General features: G+C 62.8%; 1 protein-coding gene across 6 annotated transcripts in view; it reads right to left on the bottom strand.

Moving 5' to 3' along the window:
- Nucleotides 1-21,609, bottom strand: part of FBRSL1 (fibrosin like 1) — a 78,480-nt gene that overhangs the window by 30,752 nt on the left and 26,119 nt on the right. For all 6 annotated transcript variants that reach the window (XM_044243582.1, XM_044243576.1, XM_044243579.1 and 3 more), the window contains exons 3-4: nt 17,587-17,691; nt 15,313-15,348 (exon numbers count right to left, since the gene is read on the bottom strand). In XM_044243582.1, coding sequence (XP_044099517.1) covers nt 15,313-15,348; nt 17,587-17,691 — 141 coding nt within the window. The remainder of the gene's footprint in view (nt 1-15,312; nt 15,349-17,586; nt 17,692-21,609) is intronic.

Raw genomic sequence — 21,609 nt, 5'->3', positions numbered from 1 at the left:
CAGGAGGAGGCGTACGCCAGGGTGATGAGGGGAGCCTGTGAGACGGGACGGGAGAGGTGCGGGATTGGACACACCAAAACACGGGCAGCACATGGTCCTGTCCTGCGAAGCTGGGACCCAACTCTGCCACGGGAGCCCTGGCGTGTGGGGGGCTGGGGTGGATGCCAGGAGCCCTGCTCGCTGCAGCTGGCACAGAGCAGTCAAGCTGCTGGCAGAGTCGCCAGAGGCCCCCAGCCGGGCCTCTTCCTGCGTGGTGAGCGGCCCTAGGTCTTGCGTCGGAAACCACAGTCCCATCAAACCGCCGGGAGGGTGGGGCCTTGTATGCCAGGCAGGACCGGGCACCTGGAACCCCAAGGCTGGCTGTTTTACACCTTTCCCCGCAGCTTTCCGTATCACAGGGAGAGCTTAATGACCCGACGATCAAGGAGGGGTTAGGGTGCTTCCCAGCGAGCGCATGCGTGGCCCTGCCATGAACCAACAGCACCCCCTTGTCAGCCAGCACAGGCCACGTCATAAACAGGTTCCCGTCATTAAGTCCTACCGAATTAATGTTTAACTGCAATAGAGTCGGAACTGAATGAGGCAATTAATCAGGGCAAGGAGGGAAAAGGAGCCACATCTGTCTTACAGGAACTGCCTGAGAGAGGTGACCTTCAAGGGATCCAGCAGGGCTGGGTGGTCCCGGGGTGGGGGGGCAACCCTGGGGGTGTGTGTGCGGGTCAAGCAGGGAGCCCACGGAGCAGAGGACAGACTCGAGGCCCCAAGTGCAGGTGCTGGCCACAGTAGGGAGGCCAGAACGTGGGCAAAGGGGCAGACATCCTCCGGGTGCGTGTTGCCACCCACACCAGGCAGCCTCGGGCAAGCCCCTTGACCTCTCCATGCCTCAGTTTATGCTTCTGTAACACAGACAACAGCCCGGCCACAGGCTGTCGTGCAGCTTCAATGAGTGAACACAGGCAAAGCTCCAGGACAGTGCTGGGTACGCTCTTGGAAGGACTGTTAGCATGACGATCACTTCTTCACTGTCGCTGCTACCCACGTCACCCTCATCACCACTGTCACCACCGTCGTCCTCTTCACCACCGTCACCACCGTCATCCTCATCACCACCGTCGTCCTCGTCACCACCGTCGCCCTCGTCACCACCGTCGCCCTCATCACCACCGTCACCACCGTCGCCCTCGTCACCACCGTCACCACCGTCGCCCTCGTCATCACCGTCGCCCTCGTCACTACCATCGCCCTCGTCACCACCGTCACCACCGTCACCACCGTCGCCCTCGTCACCACCGTTGCCCTCGTCACCACCGTCGCCGTCGTCACCACCGTCGCCCTCGTCACCACCGTCACCACCGTCGTCCTCGTCGCCCTCGTCACCACCGTCACCACTGTCGCCCTCGTCGCCACCGTCACCGCCGTCGCCCTCGTCACCACCGTCGCCCTCGTCACCACCGTCGCCCTCGTCACCACCGTCACCTCCGTTGTCATCGTCACCACCGTCGCCCTCATCACCACCATCACCACCGTCATCCTCGTCACCACTGTCGTCCTCGTCACCACCGTCACCTCTGTCGTTCCTCGTCACCACCGTCACCATCATCGTCCTCGTCACCACCGTCACCCTCGTCACCACCGTCACCACCGTCGTCCTCGTCACCACCGTCACCTCTGTCGTCCTCGTCATCCCCGTCACCACCGTCACCACTGTCGTCCTCGTCACCACCGTCACCGTCGTCCTCGTCACCACCGTCAACACTGTTGTCCTCGTCACCACCGTCACCATCATCGTCCTCGTCACCACCGTCGTCCTCGTCACCACCATCACCTCCGTCGTCCTCGTCATCCCTGTCACCACTGTCGTCCTCGTCACCACCGTCACCACCATCGTCCTCGTCACCACCGTCACCGTCGCCCTCGTCACCACCGTCGTCCTCGTCACCACCACCACTACCACCACCTTCATCATCACCCTCATCACCGTCATCAGCCATCAGCATGATCATCACCACCGGCACCGTCCTCCCCACCATCGCCATCACGGTCGTCACCATCACCGTCCTCACTGCCATCACCAGCATCATCTTCAGCATCACTACCTCTGCCTCAGCCTCTTCCCTTGTATCACTTAACGGCTCTTGGAGGCATCCAAACCCCACAGGGTCTGCACACAGACGCCTCTCACTGACAGTGCCCTGCCTGGTCCAGGAGCACCTGCACCGGAGGTCTGGGGAATTCAGCCTCCATCCCCGGGCCTCTTCCAGAAACCGGGGCAGCCACTTGCTTGGGTGGGGGCTGCCTGTCACCCTCCGGGATTAGGAGACACAAATCAACACGGTCACTGAGCTGCAACAGAAACGTACCTTTTTCTTCTCTCAGTGTGAACACTAATTACTGCTTCACAGTGGTACTTAGTGGAGGTTGCCTGTCTCCCATCTCTCAAACAAAGGCATGCAAAATTCATGGGCAGGGAGACCTTGACTCTGAGCCCACTTCTCCCGTCAGATGCTCTAGCATCTGGGCCTGGGCCTGGGCCAGAGGAGCCCCCGGGGAGTGGGGAGGAGAGAAGCAGGGAGCAGGGGCAGGGTCCGTCCTGCCCACTGCGGGCCCCCTCAGGCCATGGAGACAGAGAGGGCCGGAGGCTACCCTGGGCCCTGCCGTAGGGAAGATACTACGAGCCGCCCCATCTCTGCTTCTGCCTCCCCCTAGCTTCCTACTCAGGTGACCCCTCTCAATCCAGGGTCAGAGAGGGCTGAGGGGCGGCCCATGGCCTGGTGCTCTGGACCCAGACCAGGTTCCCGCTCCCGCTGCAGCGTGCAGTCTGGGATGTCTGCTGCGGAGGCCTGGCTCACAGAGCTGCCCGGGGACTGCGGAGGACCTGCCTCCTCGCCGGCTTGAAGCTCACTCTGGAAGAGCACTCCACCCACAAAGCCCTGAGCTGCTGCACACCAAATCAGCAGGGCCCCCGGTCAACGTGGGCTAGAAGGCCACGGAACATTCTAGGCAGCCCACCTGAGCATGGGGCAGAAAGGTGTGAGCTGCTGGACAGTTGGTGCTGAGGCCACACTCTGGGGTGTGTGCCCTGGGGACACCCGGGGAGTTTCAAGAGGCACAAACTGTTGATGTGGGCTGTTTTCACGGGGCCGTTGTCATGGCTCACGCATGTGCATGCAGGCCCAGCCGGCCCGTCACGGATGTGCATGTTCTGAGACATGTCAAGGTATACTCTGAGGCCCGGCTCACGGAAGCGCCTGGCGTCCTGCCCAACGTGTGCTCTGCCCCAGGGCATCCTGCCCAGTGTCCCAGTGTGTGCAGGGCACGTGTGCACCCAGGTGACCTGACACAGGGTCACCTGTCCCTATGAATGTGGCCCAGCAGCACTGGCCACGCTCACGGTTCCCATGGCCCCATCGGCTCCAGTTTCATGAACGTTCTACCCAGCGCTGCTGCCTCGGAAGAGCTTCGGGGAGGAGAGTGGCTGCCCTGCCTGCCCGCGTGGGCACCCGTCTCCCCCAAAGAGAAGGGCCCAAGGTGCTCGCCTTCCATCGTGCTGTAAACGCTCCCCCGGGATATCCAACGCGTGCCCCGGTAAGCAATTCAGCTAAAAAAGGAGCCGCGAACAGACTCCAGGAAGCCCCGGGCCTGGAGCCGCCTCCCATCACCCATGGTCTGGAGTTGGGCTGAGAAGGCCATTTTTCACTCTTGTTGGTCAGAGCACCCCACCCTCAGATGCTGGGCAGTGACGCAGGACCTCACAGGCAGGGGTGCCAGGGGTGGGGTGGGGGCTGCAGTCTGGTCTGTGGCTGGGGCGGCCATGGGGTCAGCTGGGTGCTTGTGTCTGAAGCACCGGGCCAGGCCGCAAGGATGGGGCGCACAGCGCAGGGCAGCTGCCGGGCCCGCCAGTACTCACCTGGGCGTTTGCCGACTCCACGGACAAGAAGCGGGGGCCCAGCAGGTGAGGGATTTGCTGGCAGCAACGGGGAGAAGCTGGGGTGTGGTTGTGTGGGACAGCAGTCCTGACACCGTAGGGCAGGCCGGAGAGGGGAGCCCCACATCCAGCTGGCGGGAGGCCCGGCAGGCTGTGGGGTGTGGGGCCGGTGGCGCATTTGCTCCCTGGAGTCACTTCTATACCACTCAGGACCCACCACCGACCCACCTGCTTACGGGTGGGGAAACGGAGGCAGAGTAGTTGGGAGCCCACCCAGAAGAGTGGGTGCATGGGGTCTGAAACCCAGTCTCAGTCTGGCCCTTCTGATCAGGACCCCACACCAGGGACTCCCTCAGGGCAGCTGGGACAGGGCTGGGGCTCCAGGATCACCCTGCAAAGGGCCCTAGGCCACACTGGCTCAGAAAGTCACAGTGAGCCTGATTAATTATGCACGATAGCTAGATGAGGACCCTGAAAATCCCACCCTTGTTTACTCAGCTAATTCACTTTTTATGAGTGTTTAGGCTTTAAAGCAAAACAAAGCACTAATTACCCAATTAACGAGCAATTAAGTTACTGCAGCCCTAATAGCCCAAGTGCGCAAGGCCTCCACCGGCTGAGGGTGAGTGAGACCCACTGAGCGGAGAAGCGCGGTGGAACCACGCAGGTGCACTTGGAGGAGGGAGGTGGCATCCTCACCTCTCCCAGGTGGGGGCAGCAAGGACAGATAGGGCTGGTACCTGCCCGCCCCGGCGTGCGTCCCCCAGAGCAGCCCAGAGAAGCCATATGACTCTCCTGCTCCGTCCCACGCCCCCTTGTGTTCCCCCCGCCTCAAGTGCCTGCATCTCGGGGTGGCCCCCAAGACCTGGGCAGTGGCGGGCCATGGTTTAGAGCTCTGACAGCCCTGGACGGGCCGCCTCACAGAGACAAGGATGGTCCAACAGCTGACCAGTGGGCTCTTCGGGCCCTGTGAAACAAGTGGGTTGGCGTGCCTACCCCCCACCCCCACCCCGCTCCAGGCCTCCTCCTGCACTTGGGCGGAGAGCGGTCTCTGAGGGAAGCGCATGGAGACACGGCATGGGGTCTGGTGCTCCTGAGACGCCAAGTCTGCACCGGGGCCGGAAACACAGCAGCTTAGGAGCTGCCAATGGCATGAAGCTACGTCAGAGGGGAGAGTCCAGGGCACAGAGTGCTGGGCAGGTCCGGTGACTGATCAGGGCGGGGGAGGCCAGGAGGAAAGGAGCCATCCCTCTAACTCTCCAAATCTCACGACGACTGGAATGTAATGCTGGTCCTTTCACTTCTTAGCCCATGGGACCTGCCTTGCTGCCCCTGGACGGAACGCATGGATGGACGGACGGACGGATGGATGGATGACATAGCACGGTGCACACAGTACTCAGAGGGAGATGGCAGGGGACGAATGCATGGACTGACGGACGGACAGATGGATGGATGAAAGACAAGACTTAGCACGGTGCACACAGTACCCAGACAGAGCTCGCAGGTAATGAAGACACGAACAGACGGACGGATGGATGGATGGATGAAAGACAGCACGGTGCACACGGTACCCAGACAGAGCTCGCAGGGAATGAAGACACGAACAGATGGACAGATGGATGGATGGATGAAAGACTTAGCACGGTGCACACGGTACCCAGACGGAGCTCGCAGGGAATGAACACATGGACGGATGGAGGGACAACGTGGATTCTGACCACTGAGGTCTGAGCTATCCTCCTGCTCCCGCTGTGGGGTCTCCAGGGGGTGGCACTTCCGAGGGAGGTCTGGGTTTCACAGTGATGGCCATCCCACAGCACCACTGTGCAAAACACAAAATGACTTTTCCTCTTCTCTGGCTGCAGTTACCAAAGATATCAAGGAGAACTGGGCACTGCTCTGTGGGTCAACCTGAGTTCGCCTACCAGGGAGGAGGAACTTGGGGAGCACCATGCAACAGCAGGCATGGAGGACACGCCTGGACGGATGGATGCCTGGTGCCCTGGGTGCTGGCTGTGCTTAGACACCCACGCCCACACCCACAGAGCCGGGGCAGCCCCTGGGCCCCTCTGTTCCCCCCAGCAGCTCCCGGCCACACAGAAGGCGACCCCCTGCCTGCATGAAGCCCTCGCGTGCACATGCCTGCACATTCACACGGACACACGCTCGGACTCCCTCCCCCCACCGCACGGTCACGCTCCTGGGCCTGTCTGAGCGCCATCTCCCCAGGGGCACTCAGGGGCACCCCGGGCCCTAGCCTGATGGCCGCTCTGCGTTCTCCCCTCCGGCTCCCTCCGCTCTATGCGCGTTTGCTGCGACGGGCACACGTTTACTCCTCTGTCCTGCTTCCCACCCGCCCTGCCTTCCACGGCCCCCATGAGAGGGGACTTTGGGTTCTCTTCAACCCTCAGACTGCAGGGCCTGGAGTCACCCCTCACCTGTGGCAGGCGCTCGGTAAGTACTCAGAGACCGCGGATGGCCACTCCGGGACACGCCTGAGCCAGGAGGCCCTGATGGCTTCTTTGGAGCCGGCCGGCCCTACCCGAGCCTCAGGGGGGCAGGTGGGGGCCCTCTGCTCCTGCCTCAGGGGCCTTACAGGACACTGGTCCATTCCTTCCTCCACGCCCACAGACGGCAGGCTCCCTTCTCATTAGCGGCTGCCCCGCAGCCCTCGCTGGGCCGGAGTAATTAACGAGCCCGTCTCAGCGAATGAATCAAAGACGGCCGCAGCCCCGCCGCCGCGGCTGACCTTTCGCGGAGTCGACTATATTAATATATTCTCCTGTTGTCAGACCCAAAGCGCTAACTGCCTTATGAATTATTTATGAACACAAAAAGTCTTAACCAGAACAGTGTTAACATTAATTCCTAACCTCCTGTGCCCCGCAGCCCTGCATGTTCTGCATAATTGAATCCCGGCCTGCTGCCCGCCCCCGCACCCGGCCCGACGCCTGCCCTCCAGCTCTGGCTCCTGGCACGTGTGGCCACCGTCACAAGGGCTCCTTGTGGGCCTGTCCAGAGAGGCTGCATCTGGCCTCTGGGGCCAGGGCTGTGGCTGGGTCCCCTGGCGGGACGGGAGTCCTGGGCTCGGAACTAAGTCGCCCTGGGCCGTTCCCAGTGGTGGGGCCTGGGCGCCGCAGAGCAACACAGGGTCCGGGCAAGAAGGCCGAGCCGGCTGGCACCTGGACTGGAGGCCTGTGTTCAGAACGGAGAAAGGCAGGCCAGGGGCTGGCAGAGGTGGGAGGCCCCAGGGACCAGTGACCAGCGACACCCCCCCAGCCCCCCACTCCCCCCGCTAAAGGGACAGCAGGGGCTGCCCACACCTCAGGCCAGGCCAGGATGGAGGGCACCAGCTGCCCCGCCGCCTTGGAGGCGTCCCTGTGGTGGGGGCAGCACTGGGGGGAGCAGGGCTGCAGGCTGGCTCCCGTCCGGAGGCTCCAGGGGAGGAACCAGCAACGCGAGGAGGCTATGGTGGCCGCCACAGCCCCTCCTGGGGTTCACACAGTTTGCGGGCCCAGCCAGGAGGACCCTGTGGGGCGACCATGCTGTCCGAGGCTCAGCTCACGCTGCCCCAGTCAGAGGTTCCCAAGCGATCCCAGGTGATGCTGCTGAGACACAGTTCCCTAGAGCTGAGTCCACAGGGCGGTGAGACGGGACAAGACGACCGACCGTCCCACAGCTGGCTCAGTGGTCTCCCCTGCAGAGCGCGCAAGGGGAGGGGCCCTGTGCCCAGGGAGAGGAGCGCGGGGCAGGGAGCGCATCTGGGTGGCTTCTCCTGGCGGTTCCTGCAAAGTGACCGAGGCGGACCCAAATCCGTGGCCCACCCTGTGGCTGCCCGGCTGGGGGCGTTCTCCTGCCAGCGGCTCGGGGCCGGCAGGGGGCTGCTGCCTGCCCTCAGTGGCACTGCGCTGAACTCTGTCCCGTGCCTGTGGCCAGTTTGAAATAAAATAATGGGGGCAGGGAGACTTTAAAGATGGGTGGACAATGCCACAGAGACGAGCTGGTTTGTCCCGCACCTATGCTCTCCCGCCACTAAATGCAAGCCCTGCTGGGATGGCTGAGAGGCAGCACAGGGCATGGGGACACAACCGTGTGACCCCACGGCATGGACAACTAGTCCAAGGCTCCAGGCTCCCAGCTGGAGGATGGTGCCCCGGCATGTCACATGCCTCCCAGAACCCAGACCCCCTCTTGCTGACAGCGCCCTAAAACTCCCATCGAATGACCTGCCCAGAGAAGTGCCAATGAGCTGGACGTGCCTCGACTGCTGGGATCAGCCTTACCTGAAGCCCGCCTCCCTTTTGGCCCTGGGAGCTGGCTGGGCCCCTCCCCCTCCATGTGGCCCCTTCCTTCTTCCACTCAGTCCTGACCTCCAATCTGCCCTTGGCCTGATGTCCCTGGCTGGCTCCTGTCTGACCATGGGGCGCACTCGTGCCCAGCACCCCCCGTCCTGTCAGCCAGCACCCAGAAAGCAGCCGCCATGGGTTCTGTTTTCTCCCACTGCTGCCTGCTAGGGCAGAGACCCAGAGATTTGCTCTGCTCCCACCCACAGTGGAAGGGGCCCTCCTGGGGCCGGTGGTGCCGAGGCTGTCACAGTCATAGGCTGAGGCTGTCACTGTCACAGACACATGGCGCTCCACAGTGTGTGCACTCTGTGGCTGGGGGGTACAATGACGCGGGTGGTGCAGGAACAGCAAACACGGGGATGGTCCTCCCCTCTCTCTGGGATCCAGCCATCTGGCGGAGAAAACCGAGGCCCCCAGCCCCACGGCAGCCTCACACTCCTCCTGTACAACCGAGACCCTTGCCCGACCTTGCCCAGCTGTCCCTCTCCAAAGGGAGGATTGTGAAAGGGGGGGGGCAGGCAAGTGGCCTCTGGCTCCCCAGCCCTATCCCCAGCCCCTATCTTGGGGCCCCGGAGCTCCGCCTCTGCAGACAGCAGCAGGGTGTGGTCCCAGCCGTCCTGGCGGACCCTTCCCTGCCCAAGGCCCAGGGGCCCAGGGGCCCAGGGTGGGGAGGGGCACGCGGCTGTCCTGGTCTGTGCTGGCCCGACCTGACTGGGACCTGTGGGGGCTGCCAGATGCCTGCCGCCCCAGCACACACATGGCACTGCCCCACCAGTGGGGGTGGGGCGGGGCCACCAGCGGGTAGGACAAGACAACAGCTGTGCCTCCTTCCAGGGGCGCCCACACCTCCAGCACCTGGCAGGGCAAAGGGGTGGGCGTGGAAAGCTCTTCTGGCCAGCAGGGTGAGTCCCCAGCACCCTGGGAGGGGAGGTCAAGCAATCCTGCTGTGCCTGGTGCACAGCTGCCCTGGGCAGGCTGACCGCTACCTGGGACAGCGGAGCAAGGGGACAAGGACCAGGCCACCTGTACAGAACAGCTGCAGAAAGACGGGGTTCAGAAATGTGCCCATGTGACGGGTCCAACCTGCAGATACACACAGCTGCCCGCAGAGCTGCTGACACAGAATGTCCGCCGGAGAAGGGGCATCCCTGCCCTCCACAGCGGGGGGCCCTCCCCTCTCCCCTCCACACCAGCACCCCTCCCCTCTCCCCTTCCACACCAGCACCCTCCCCTCTACCCCTCCACCCCAGACCCCTCCCCTTCAACACCCCTCTACACCAGCAACCTCCCCTCCACACCAGACCCCTCCCCTTCTACACCCCTCTACACCAGACCCCTCCCCTCCACCCAGACCCCTCCCCTTCAACACCCCTCTACACCAGACCCCTCCCCTCCACCCCAGACCCCTCCCCTTCCACACCCCTCTACACTAGCAACCTCCTGGACACCAGCACCCCCTCTGCCTGGTGTATCCTTCTCCTCAGCACTTGCCACTGGCTAAAGCACTGGGCAGGTCAGGTCACCTGTTTATCTTTTCATCCTCTGTCCTGTCTTGCTCTATCTAGGCACACACAGCAATCCACAGCCCTGCCCCCTTTCTGGAAGAACCTGCAACCCAGCTGCTGGGTGGGGGAGGGGCTGCAGCTTGGGGCCCTTGAGGTCACGCCCCCCCCCCACACACACCCCATGCCACATCTCCAGACTGAGCAACAAAGGGCCCACCCAGCTGGTCTGCTGGTCTGTCTGCACACTGGGGGCAGCTTCCCTGCGATCACACCCCTGGATGCATCCGAGGGCCAGGTTCACAGCCTTACGAGCCGGAGGAGGCGGTACGGGCAGGCTGGAGCTGACACCCCCAGCCAAAGTGCTGGGGGACAGGGACACAGGGAAGGACTTGCATGTCCTACCAGCGGGACGGAGGTGGGCCATGGCTGCACCCCAGGGCCCTAGGAGGCGGTCTGAGTGAAGGGTGGGTGGGCAGGGGACCTTCTGACAACGAGCCAGGCTGGCCGGGGCTGCATCACAGGTCAGGACTCCACGCTCGGGACACACCCCGCAGTCCCCGCAAGTTCCTGCCGTCCCCTGAGCAGCACATCCCTGTCCCCAGCAGCTGGCTTCAGGACTGCCCCAGTGCTCAGAGATCATGAGGAGAATGCAGCTGCCGCACTAGGGAGAGGCTGACTGGGTTTTATTGCTTTTGTACAAATTATGGCCGCTCGGAAGTGGCCCAAAGAGCAGGGTAATGGATTCATAAACCTGCCTCGTAAAGACAGAGCCGGCTTTGGGGCCTGCCAGCACCCAGTGTTGTTCAGAGGGGTGGCTGGGGACAGGGGGTGCTGGGCCACTACTGGAGAGCCTGTCTCGGGACAGCTAGGGGCGCCCCAGGCGCCTCCCTGCCACCTCAAGGAGGACAGCTGGCCAGGGCTTCCCTGCACCCGCCCACCAACCCTCCTGCCACTAACCCTTGGTGGGACCTGGGCCCACCCCGGCTCATGCTGCACCCCCCAACTTCAGCCACACAGGGCGCGGCTCAAAGGACAAACCTACAAGTGGCCCGTACGCACCCATCCCGCCAGAAGTGGGGGGGCCGGGGACCCAGGGTGGGAAAGCAGGTGCAGAGCCAGGAGCTCGGGTCCCTGGCAGGAACACGTGTGAATGGGTGTTGAGCCCGCATGGGGGGAGGGGGGCCGCCTGCTGAGGAAAGGGTCTCGGCCCAGCCGCTGGCATCCAGGTGGGTCTGATGACTACTCGGCCTAGGAGCCACACCACCAATGCTTTCTCCTGGCTCTTGCCCTGGGAACGCCGGTTACAGCCCCAGGGCTGTGAGGAGGCCCAAGCAGCCTGTGGGGAACCACCCAGGGGAGCCCGCATCAGGCGAATGGAAGCTCGGACGCGGGTGTGAAGGAACCTTCCATAACCACAGTCCGGGCCATGCCGGGGCCAGCCGGGGCCACGCTGCCGGCCACAGCAGCCTCCCTCCACAGCCCTGTGGCTCACGCCAGCTGGGCTCCAGCGTGGGAGGATGGTGCTGGGGCTAGGGGTGCTAGGAAATTAGCTGTCTGTAGCCCAACCGAAACCTGAAAATCAATTTCCAGAAATCTCTCAAACGCAATCAAGCCAACTGGCTAATTACACCCCGCACGAGGGGTCCTGCCGTGGCAGGTATAGACGGGGCCTGCCTGACCCAGACCAGCTGGTGGGCCTCCTGTGCCCTTCTGTGCCTGGCTTGCGGCCAGCTCTCCCACACTCACCCCTGTGGCCTTCCAGCTGCCTGGCCTGGGGAGAAAGCAGAGGCCTCTTCCTCACCATCCAGCCCTGCTCTGCTGAGAACTCCACCTGCTTCCAAAGGAGAGCCTCACCCGAATCCCACCACCCTGCCCATGGCAGCCCCCTGCCTCTTGCTGCTCTTCCTATGGGCAGGTGGAGCCCTCCCCCTGCACAGCCTTTGCACTAGCTGCTCCAGGGGTCCCTCCCCCTGCCCCAGCACGTACACTCACACTTGTGTCCCCTGCAGCCTGGCCTTGCCCCTCCCTGCCACCCGGTCACCTCTGCACTCGCCGCATCCACCTAGGAACATTCTTACTGGCTTTATTCAACATCTTCTCCATGGCATGGTGAGGCCCATGGGGCGGGGACACCGGCCACTCGGGTCAGCAAACACTTGTGGAAGGGAGGAGGGTGCCCGGGAGAGGTCTGAGAACCCATGATGGGCCTGGGAACGGAGGGGACCTGCGGATGGGCCTGCCTGCTCTGGCTCTCAGCTCAGCCCCTTGGCCGGCACCTGCGCGGGGGTCTCTGAGCCCTGCACTTCAATCCTCACCTGGGGGGGGGGGTCACTGCCATGGTGATCACGTCCACACGGAGGGCCTGAGACCTCCCGGGCTCATCACAGGTGGTGGCCGGTGGCATCACTGCCATTCTGCCTCCGCTCCTGTCTGCAGCCCCAGAGCCTCTGTGAGCACAGGCCGCTTCCAGAACACTCTGTGCGACACACTAGGCCAGCCTCCCGGCCCCAGCCGGCATCCAGATCCTCATTTCCCTTTAATAAAAGAACTCCCAAGCCCTGCTTTGGAGGGAGATGGGTTGTCACGTCCCCAGTTCCCAACAGCTGAACGGAGAAAATTACTTTCCAACTCATCTCGCGGCACTAAGGAACATCTGATGTGTGCCGGGGAGGCCGCACCAAGCTTCCGGGACAAGCTGTCGAGGATGAGCAATAATTGGGGATTTGCTAGGGATAAAGCTCACAGAATTAAAGCCCTTTAAGTAAGGTCTATAAAGCAGGTCAGATGACAGCTGCCCTGGGTCACTAGTGCAGGGACGTGGTTGGGGACAGACATGAGCCCTGCCGAGCCTAAGGTCCCACCTACAGACACACACAAACAAGACACCGGGGCACAGGCGCACACCCACACGCGAAGCCGTGGCTCACATCCAGGCACCCGCGCCATGACTGCCACTTAAGCACAGACACACAGGGGCACGCACACACCCTTCCAGACGGACATGCGCATGGTCCAGAAAGAAACAGCACACTGGGACTTACAGGCGTGCACAGCCCCCCACAGCCACACGGAGACACAGGGGACACGGCATACACTCTCCTCTCACAGAGAGCCATCCGCGACCTGTACACGGGTCAGGTGCTGGCAAAAGCCACACGCACCACCCAGTGAACATGCACGTACACGCACGCAGGCCTCGACCTCAGTGTGCACATTCGAGTGTCTGGGGCTCCCATGGTGAAGCCTGGATTTAGAGGCAGGGTCATAGTCCCCCTCTGCCCAGTCCAGTTGGCCCAGCCCTCACACCCCTGGTGGGCAGCGCCGGAAGCCACAGATAGCCCTGGGGGCCCAGTGCACAGAGATCTGGGCACTGAGCTCACAGAACTTCCCAGGCCTGGGCCTGGCCACCCACCTGCCCCCACCCTCTCTGTTCCTACTGGCTGAGGGTCACAGGGGTTGGTTCCGCCTCCTCCAGTGCCAGAGGCACCTCTGCTTCCGGAATGGCCAGGCCAACCACCTAAACCTTGCAGCACCCGCCCACAAGCATATGCCAGGGACCAGCACAAACACCTGCTCACGCCAGGACCTAATGTGTACACCTACTCACGTCGGGAATCAGCAAACACCTGCTCATGCGGGGATCAGCAAACACCTGCTCATGCCGGGGATCAGCAAACACCTACTCATGCCGGGGATCAGCAAACACCTGCTCATGCCGGGGGTCAGCAAACACCTGCTCATGTCGGGGATCAGCACACACCTCATGCCGGGGATCAGAAAACACCTGCTCATGCCGGGGATCAGCAAATACCTGCTCATGCCGGGGATCAGCACACACCTGCTCATGCCAGGGATCAGCACACACCTGCTCATGCCGGGGACCAGCAGACTCACCTGCTCGTGCCAGGGACCTAACGCACACGCCTGTTCATGCCGGGGACCGGAACACACACCTGCTCATGCTGGGGACCGGCACACACCTGCTCCTGCCGGCACCTGGCATGCACACACAGGAACCGCCATGGCCCAGCAGCAGGCTGGGTACGTCCCTGCCACCACCTGTCACTCCTGTGCAGTGGCCATGGGGGGTTAAGTTGCAAGCAGCTGGCCCATTAATTACGGGTTTTTCTCCAGGAAACATTCCAAGGAGCTCTTGGGGGAGAAGACCATGAATAACACATGCAATCTGGAAGCAGAAGGGCCGCGCAGGGGCTCTAGCAAGGAGGCTCAGAGCAGGGAGACCCCAATTGCCCAGGGACTCTCACACACGGAAGGAGGCGCCAGTCGGCGCATCCCTGGGCCTCGCCCGTCTGGGACCCTTAGGCCGGCACACACCCCTGACCATCCACTCTCTCTCCCTGTCCCGATGCGCATCACACCAAGTGTTACCACCAGCCACTTCCTGCACTAGCGCTCTGCCCCCGGCTGGAGCCCAGCGCTGGCACCGCTCCCAGCGAGAGTGCCACTCCAACGAGGAGCAGAGGATATGCTGAGACGACCTGGCCCGGGGGGGGCGGCGGGAAGGGGCACTGCAGGCCGCCACCCATGGCTGTGGCCGGACCCGAGGAGGGAAGGGCCCCCCCAGGGAGACACCCCTCCGGCATCAGGATGTGACCACCACCCAGAAGCCTACAGCCCACCAGGTGCAACGCTGAACACCCGGCACCTGACCCACCCAACCCTGAGGTCAGGGCGGCCAGGGGTCAGGGGAGGCCCAGGGGCGCAGGGTGTCCTGTCACACAGAAAGTCAGTGGGTTAATGACACACCCTATAAAAAGCTGATGTGATTTAGAGAAGCCTCCCAGCAGGCCTGGGACTCGGGGCTCTCAGTAAATCAGGGGCTGGGGGCAGAGGCGGGAGGCAAGGATGAGGCAGGCAGAGCCCAGGCCCCACCCTCCAATGAGCCAAAAAAAGGCTGTAAATCTGCAAAAATGGCTTTTATGGAGCTCTGGGTTTTATGGCGTCATTAACGTCCCTCCTGATGCTTAAGGGGCAACAAAATGAAGTCACGAGGAAATGGTAGGGGCAGCTGGGGTAGGGGTGGGTGGGAGGAGGGGAGGGGCAGGAAGCAGGGGCAGGAGGCAGGAGGCAGGGCTAGGGAGGTAGCCCCCACAGAGCCAGCCTGGTCAGGCCCAGCAAGCCAGCACCTCCTGCCACAGGGCCCCGGAGCCTCACACCTGAGCCCAGGCGGCGGAGCATGGAGCGCAGCGTGGGGGGGGTCAAGTCCCTGGGGTGGGGGGGCTGCTGCTCGGTGCCCGGGACCCTTCACTCCAAGTGCTTTCTGGCAGGACCCGGGGTAGAGCATATCCCTACCCCTGGTCCTCAGGAAGTCAGGCAACGAGGGCCGACTGTTCTCTCCCGGGTCGAGACCCTGAGCGATGCTCCCAGGTGGTCTCCGCCGGCCTCCGCCCCAGCTGGCCTCCACCCCAGCCCCGCTGCTGGGGCAGGGACCACACGCTGAAGACGGCTGGGGGCTGCGGCGGCAAGAGGCATGTGTGGGTCCAGCCCGCAGTGGAGGGGGCAGCAGACTTACCGAGTAGCCTCTGCCCGACACCGCCTGCGCGGAGCTCTGCGGGGGAAGGAAGCACAGTCAGGATGGTCACACCTCCCCCGGGTGGCCCCTCCTCTGAGGACCACCCCCTTGGCCCAGGCCCCCGGCTGCTGCTGGGTCACAGGATTGGGGGGCACGAGGCTGGGACCTGGGACAGAAGCCGCAAGGGAGGGTACAGCACAGTGGCCCAGAGCCCCAGCAGCCTCCCACCTGTGCCTGGGGACCCACGTTTGGAACCTCCCCCGAGAGACTCCGGAGACGTGGTCCAGCCCAGCAGAGCTCGCCCAACCGAGAGGAGGGCGAAGTGGCTACGTTGTCTCAGAGAGGGGCTCAGTCCCCAGGTCCATCTCGGCCCCTCGCGGAGCCGGACCCCACCTTTACGCACACAGTTCCACCAACCACGGGAACGCAGGGGAGTAGGGCCCACTCCTCTGTGCCCAGGTGGGCCTGCCCCCGACTACCCAGCAGCCTCCAGCCTCCCAGCCTCCCAGAGTTGTGGGGGTACAGGAGCGGAGGGCAGGCTTCTTGGAAGGGGAGCTGGACGGGTAACCTCGGGGCCCTGGAAATAAGATGGCAGGGCACACTGTGGCCACCGGAGGTCCCTTGAGGGAGCCCCAACAGCACTTGGCGGAGCGCTCTCTGGTGTCAGGAGAAACAGGAGCTGGGCCCTGCCAGAGGCTGCGTGAGGAAGGGCTTTCTGCTGTGGGGGCTCTGGGGGACGGGGAGGGGGCAGGTAGATGCAGGGCCCAGTGTAGGGTGAGTGAGTGAGTAGGTGCTCAGCGGGCCAGCGCAGACTCGTCCAGGGCTCGAAGACCAGGGTCTGGAGCCTGCTGGGGGGAACGGAGGTCTGGCTGCAGATTCCTCCAGGACGGTGGGAGACCACGGGGTGTGTGTAGGGGAGGGTCCCCCATTGCCGCCTGGACTTCTCTGCTCTGTACACGGTACCCCATCCAGCCTCAGCTGGGGCTATGGGACCCTTCCTTCCTCAGGCAGATGCCGGCAGGCCGGCTGGCGGGGTTGGGAAGCCCACTGCTAAGCCCTGCCGGCGGTGTGTGTGTGTGTGTGTGAAGCCCACTGCTCTGTGTGTGTGTGTGTGTGTGTGTGTGTGTTTGGGAAGCCCACTGCTAAGCCCTGCCGGCGGGGGCGGGGGCGGGGGTGGGGTGTGCGTGTGTGTGTGTGTGTGTGTGTGTTTGGGAAGCCCACTGCTAAGCCCTGCCGGCGGGGGCGGGGTGTGTGAGTGCGCGCGCGTACGTGTGTGTGCGCGCGCTGTAACTGCTCTCCAAGTGTGCGCCCTCAGGGCTGTCCCTGTTGTGCTCAGAATCCGTCCTCACGCGTCCCACCGGCAATTAGCGTCCGAAGTAGGGCAGCCCCATGGCCCCAGACAATTACCAGCCTATTTTCCCATCTTGTGGCAGCAAGCTCCGGCAGGCAATTAGCCCTCCTCCGGGGCGGGCGAGGGGGGGGGGAACACACCAACCGTGCCCCTAGGCCCCTATTGAGATGATAATGAGAGACGCTCCCTCCATTCAATCATCCAGAAACCCAGCCCCCAGCCTCTGAGCTTCTGCAGCAGGGGGTTAGGAAGACAAAAGCCTCTTGGGCCCCCCGACACCCCGAGGCACTTCCTCCTGGGACCCCTCACCCCGGTCTCCATCCTAATCCCCCGCTGTGCCCACCTACCCCCTCCTCCAAGTGGCTGTGGCCAGGGAGAGCCAGGGGCCCTGGAGGGCACCCAACATGCCTACGGCGGGCCACGTCCCAAGTGTAATCCTCCCTGTGCTGCCCCAGTCATTGAGGCTGGCGGGGGGGGGGCCTGCCCTCTGGGGCACTGTCTGTCCCCAGACCAGAACGCTGCTCCCAGAGGCCTCAGCAGGCCCGCCCACCAGGCCAGAAGCACTGCCCACCACTGTTCCCACCACGGCCCTGGCTCCCCGCCCACTGCCCTACCAGCAGCACCCATGGGTGAGGGCAGGCTCCCTGCTGGACAAGGGCCTCCCCAGGGGTCCTGCTGGGGCCTCTTCCGGGTTCCCCATTTAAACCCCTCCTAGTGCGGAAGTCCTGATTACCAAAAAATCATGTTTTAATGAAAGCAGAATGCTAATTGCAAAGGCAAAGCCCCCAGTGAGTCTCAGGTGCTAAGCCTGGGCCCACAGTGTCTGCGGGGGCGGGGGGCCGGCCGCGGGCACCCGAGAGAGAGAGAGAGAGAGAGAGAGAGAGAGAGAGAGAGAGACAGACAGACACAGCTGGGGCACTCACATCACTGAGCTGGTCCCGAGAACTGCTTGTCCGGGAGCTGGTGGCTTCGTGGAGGCTGTCGTCCCCACTGTGGCGGTCGCCCCCTCTGGACGCGGTGACCTTCATCTGGGGACAGGGAGAGGCAGGCTCAGCAAACACAGACCCAAGCCCTCTGCCTGTGGGGGCAGGGCCGGGGGCCCTGCCAGGGTCAGGCTCCTCACCCCTGCTCTGCCCTGCTCACCCACACTGAGACCCAGGCCACGACCCAGAGAGAGGGCAGCGGGGGCAAGGCTCTGCGGAGCTGACCATTTACCACTCGGAGCAGAAACACCCAGAAGAGCAGACGACACACGACATAATGCCGCTGTGAGCTCTGCCCTGATTTCCTGGAGCCGGAGCAGGTGGGCCGCCCCGCCCCATCTCACTGCACCAGGGAGCTGGACACCAGGCTTCCAGGACAGGCCGGTGGCCGCTCACCCACCCCTGCAGCACCCACACCACCATGGTCCCAGGTGTGCACAGACAGGTGTGGACCGGCCACTCCCCACTGGGTGACCCGGCCACTCCCCACTGTGTGACCCCGGGCCACCGCTAGACATCTCTGTGCCTTGGCTCTGCGTCTAGAAGCAAGGCAGCTGCTCCGGTGTATGCCGGCCAGCGCCCCACCCCCTCTCACGCAGCAGCCCGTAAGAGATCGGACGCTTGTGCGCACTTTACAGGCGGCCAAACCAAGCCCAGAAAGTTAGGTGAACCCAAAATTCCTGCTTCTTTTTTCCTTTTCACTGGGACATAACTGTAGTCACCACCCCCAACCACGTGGCCCAGGTGTCCTGGGCTCCCCCACTCTCTGTCCAGGGTTCCACCACCTCCCAACCGCCCAGCTTCCCAATTCCCGCAGTTCCCACAGATCCCGCAGCTGTGTCCTCTCTGTCAGCGTGTGGGACACCTGTGGACCCTCCACACCCCGTCTGTGTGCCTGGCACCTTCCGTGGAGCAGACCCAGGTGGCCGCTGACCCCTCACCAGCGTGGGGACACCGCGAGGGGTACAGGTGTCCTGCCCTCCTCTTTGTCCCCAAGCCTCCTAGCTCAGCGGGTGCAGGAGTGTGCAGGACGCACCCCATGACCAGGGTCAGTGAGGTCTGACTGGGTCCGGAGCCTCCAGCCAGTCCTCCACGTCCAGCCCTTTTGTCTCAAACACCCTCCAGCCTGGAGATCCTGACCGGGCCAAAGGTCAAGATGGGTCTGCAAGGCACAATGGCTACGATCTAGAACATTCCTGAGTCCTGGAAACACCCTGGGGACCTGGGTCCCTGCTCCTGTGCATGTCACAGCAGGCTCAGCCAGAAGCCTCTCTCGAGGCAGCCCTCAGAGCCCCTGTTCCCCAGGGCCACCCCAGGTCCCAAGATGGGGGTACAGCCCCCAATGCCATGGGCCCTGGGTTGTCGGCCAGCAGAGTATAAATGACAAGACGGAACCAGGGCCCACAATCCCCAGCCCAAGGCCCCGGGTACTAGGGCTCCAGGAAAGCCCAGGCCTCAGCACCACCCTCCTTCTCCAAGGCAGGCTAGGGGCAGGGTCCTGGCCCCACATCCAGGGCCTTGGGGACCCCTGCTTCCTGTGCTCCTTCCTACTTGGTTGAGCACTCCATGTACAGACCCTGACCAGTGCGGCCTCTCCTGACTCTCCAAGTCTCAGCTTCCTTACCTGTGAAATGGGATGCCACCAAGTCCCTCACATGTGACGGGATGCGCGCGTGTGCTGCAGTGTGTGTACGTGCGTGCGTGCATATGTGCGTGTGGCTGTGTGTGCACGCGCGTGTGCGGGTGTGCTACAGTGTGTGCGTGTGACGCAGTGTGGCGCTGTGTGTGTGCACACATGTGTGTGCGGGTGTGCTGCAACACGTGTGTGCATGCTTAGGTGTGCGTGTGACGCAGTGTGTGCACGTGTGCGCAACGCAGTGTGTGTGTGTGTGTGTGTGTGTGTGATGTGGTTCTGTCTGCCTGAGCCCTGGGCCAGCCCCAAGAAGCCACCAGGTGTCACTGTTGTTACCTGCGGGCTCCCCCAGCTCCGGACCCCACAACAACCCTTCCCCAAAGTGGAGAAAACTGGGGCATGGGGGACCTTCCTTGCTGCCTCCCTGGGGGAAGCCTAAGAAACCGAGAGCTACAGTCCAGTGCTTCTCAAAGCAGGGTCGCTGGGCTGGCTGCAGCAGCAGCACCCAGGGACTTGTTCAGGACACGAACCCAACCCAGGCTTGCTGAATTTGAAACTCAAACCCTGTGTCAGCAGGCCCTCTAGGAGATTCTGCTGTGGTTCCCGTGGAGATTATGTCTGTGACCATTAGTCCTCACCCTCAAGAGCTCCACACAGTCACTGCTGGGGGACAGAAGCTCAGCCTGAGCCCAGGGCAGGGTCCCTGTCCCAGGAGAGAAAAGCTAGACCCAGAGAAACCACAGATCCAGGGAAGGACCAGTGCAGACTACCATGCACTGTGGGGAAGACTGTTGACTGCACAAGTTTACCCAGTAAGAGGAGAGTAGACGGAGGGACTATACTACGACCTCACACGGCTGGAAATGGAAGAGGGAGGGCGCCACATTCCACCGAACGCACATAAGCAGCCTGTCTCCTCTCTGAGCTGGGTCCCAGAAAGGAAGCCTCAGACCGACCCCTCAGCAGTACCCTGCAGGTGGGGCAGGCTGGGGTCTGTCACCCTTTCTCACGTTTTGGCTCTGAAAGCCCCATTTCCCAGAAAGTCCTACAAAACTGAGTCCTGCATCTTGGGCACTACGCCAATCCCAGACATAATGGGCTGGCTGGTCACCTACTTCTGTCCCCAGGCCACAACCCCACACAGCTCAAGCTGGGGTTCGGCTGTCCAATAGCCCCATCTGCTCCCCTAGCTGCTCAGAAATGTTGCTGGCCAGTTAAGCCAGGGGTGGGGTCAGAGACGGCACACCTCTGCTGCCAGCTGGAGCTGGAGAGATGAGATCAGAGTCGCAGGCCTTCAAGTCCATGTCCAGGGCCAGAGGGTGCCCAGATTGCCCTGGGAGGCGGGAGCCCCTGTGCCTGAGCCCACCACTGGGCCTTGTGGTCCATCCACTCATCCATCTCCACCCACGCACCCCCCCATCTATCTACCCTTCTAACATCCGTCCACCTACCTATCTCCTCACTCATCCAACCACACCCCACCACCACCCACCTACCCATCCGTCTATCCCTCTGTCTACACATCCGTCCACCCCTACCCCCACCTACCCACCCACATGTCCATCCACCCACTCATCCCCCTGTCCATCCATCTACCCATCTACCCATCCACCTGCCCACTGGCCCATCTACCCAATGCTTACAGGGTGCCTACGAACTGGCTCTGTTCTGGGCAGCAAACACAACAGACACACATTCCCATCCTCCCGAAGCCTACAAAGAAGAGACAGGCACGTGGTTGGCAGACAGCCACAAGTACCAGGACAACAGCAGAGGGAAGAAGACAGGGCTGCCAGGGAGGGCTTCCGAGAGAAAGGTGTGGCGGCAAGTCAGAAGGCCCACAGAAGAGTGGAGAATGGCCCCACGGAGACAGATGCGGGATTGGGAGCCCTCAAATGGAGCACGTATAGCTTCTGCGGTGTAAACACACCACAGCTGGGCTCTGCTGCCAACAGTCTGAACGCTGGCTTGTAAATTCTTGTCACAGTTGGCTCCTGCAAGGCGGCGTGCCACCAGAGCACGCTCTCAGACTTGGGGCTAGGGGGGGGCGGGTGCCGGGACTTCACCTTCCGACTGAGAGATATGGAGAAATACAGCACTGCCTCCATCTGGCAGGGCCAGGTTCTGACGCTCAGAAAGGTGGGGAGAGAACAATTCCCTTAGACTAGGAGGACAGAGCACTGCCATCAGACTATGGGGTCTATGGGGTGAGGGACGCAGTGTCTCAGACTGGGGCCTACCAGGAGCACCCTGAGGCTCTGAGCTCTCTGGCAGGAACACTGAGGCCATGGCAACGCACCCATGAAGAACCCCCTCCCAAGACAGCCGTC

The sequence above is a fragment of the Neovison vison genome, chromosome 3 (assembly GCF_020171115.1).
Source record: "Neovison vison isolate M4711 chromosome 3, ASM_NN_V1, whole genome shotgun sequence".
NCBI classification, from domain to species: domain Eukaryota; kingdom Metazoa; phylum Chordata; class Mammalia; order Carnivora; family Mustelidae; genus Neogale; species Neogale vison.
The sequence above is the reverse complement of the archived record's forward strand: the minus strand, read 5'-3'. Positions and strand labels throughout refer to the sequence as shown.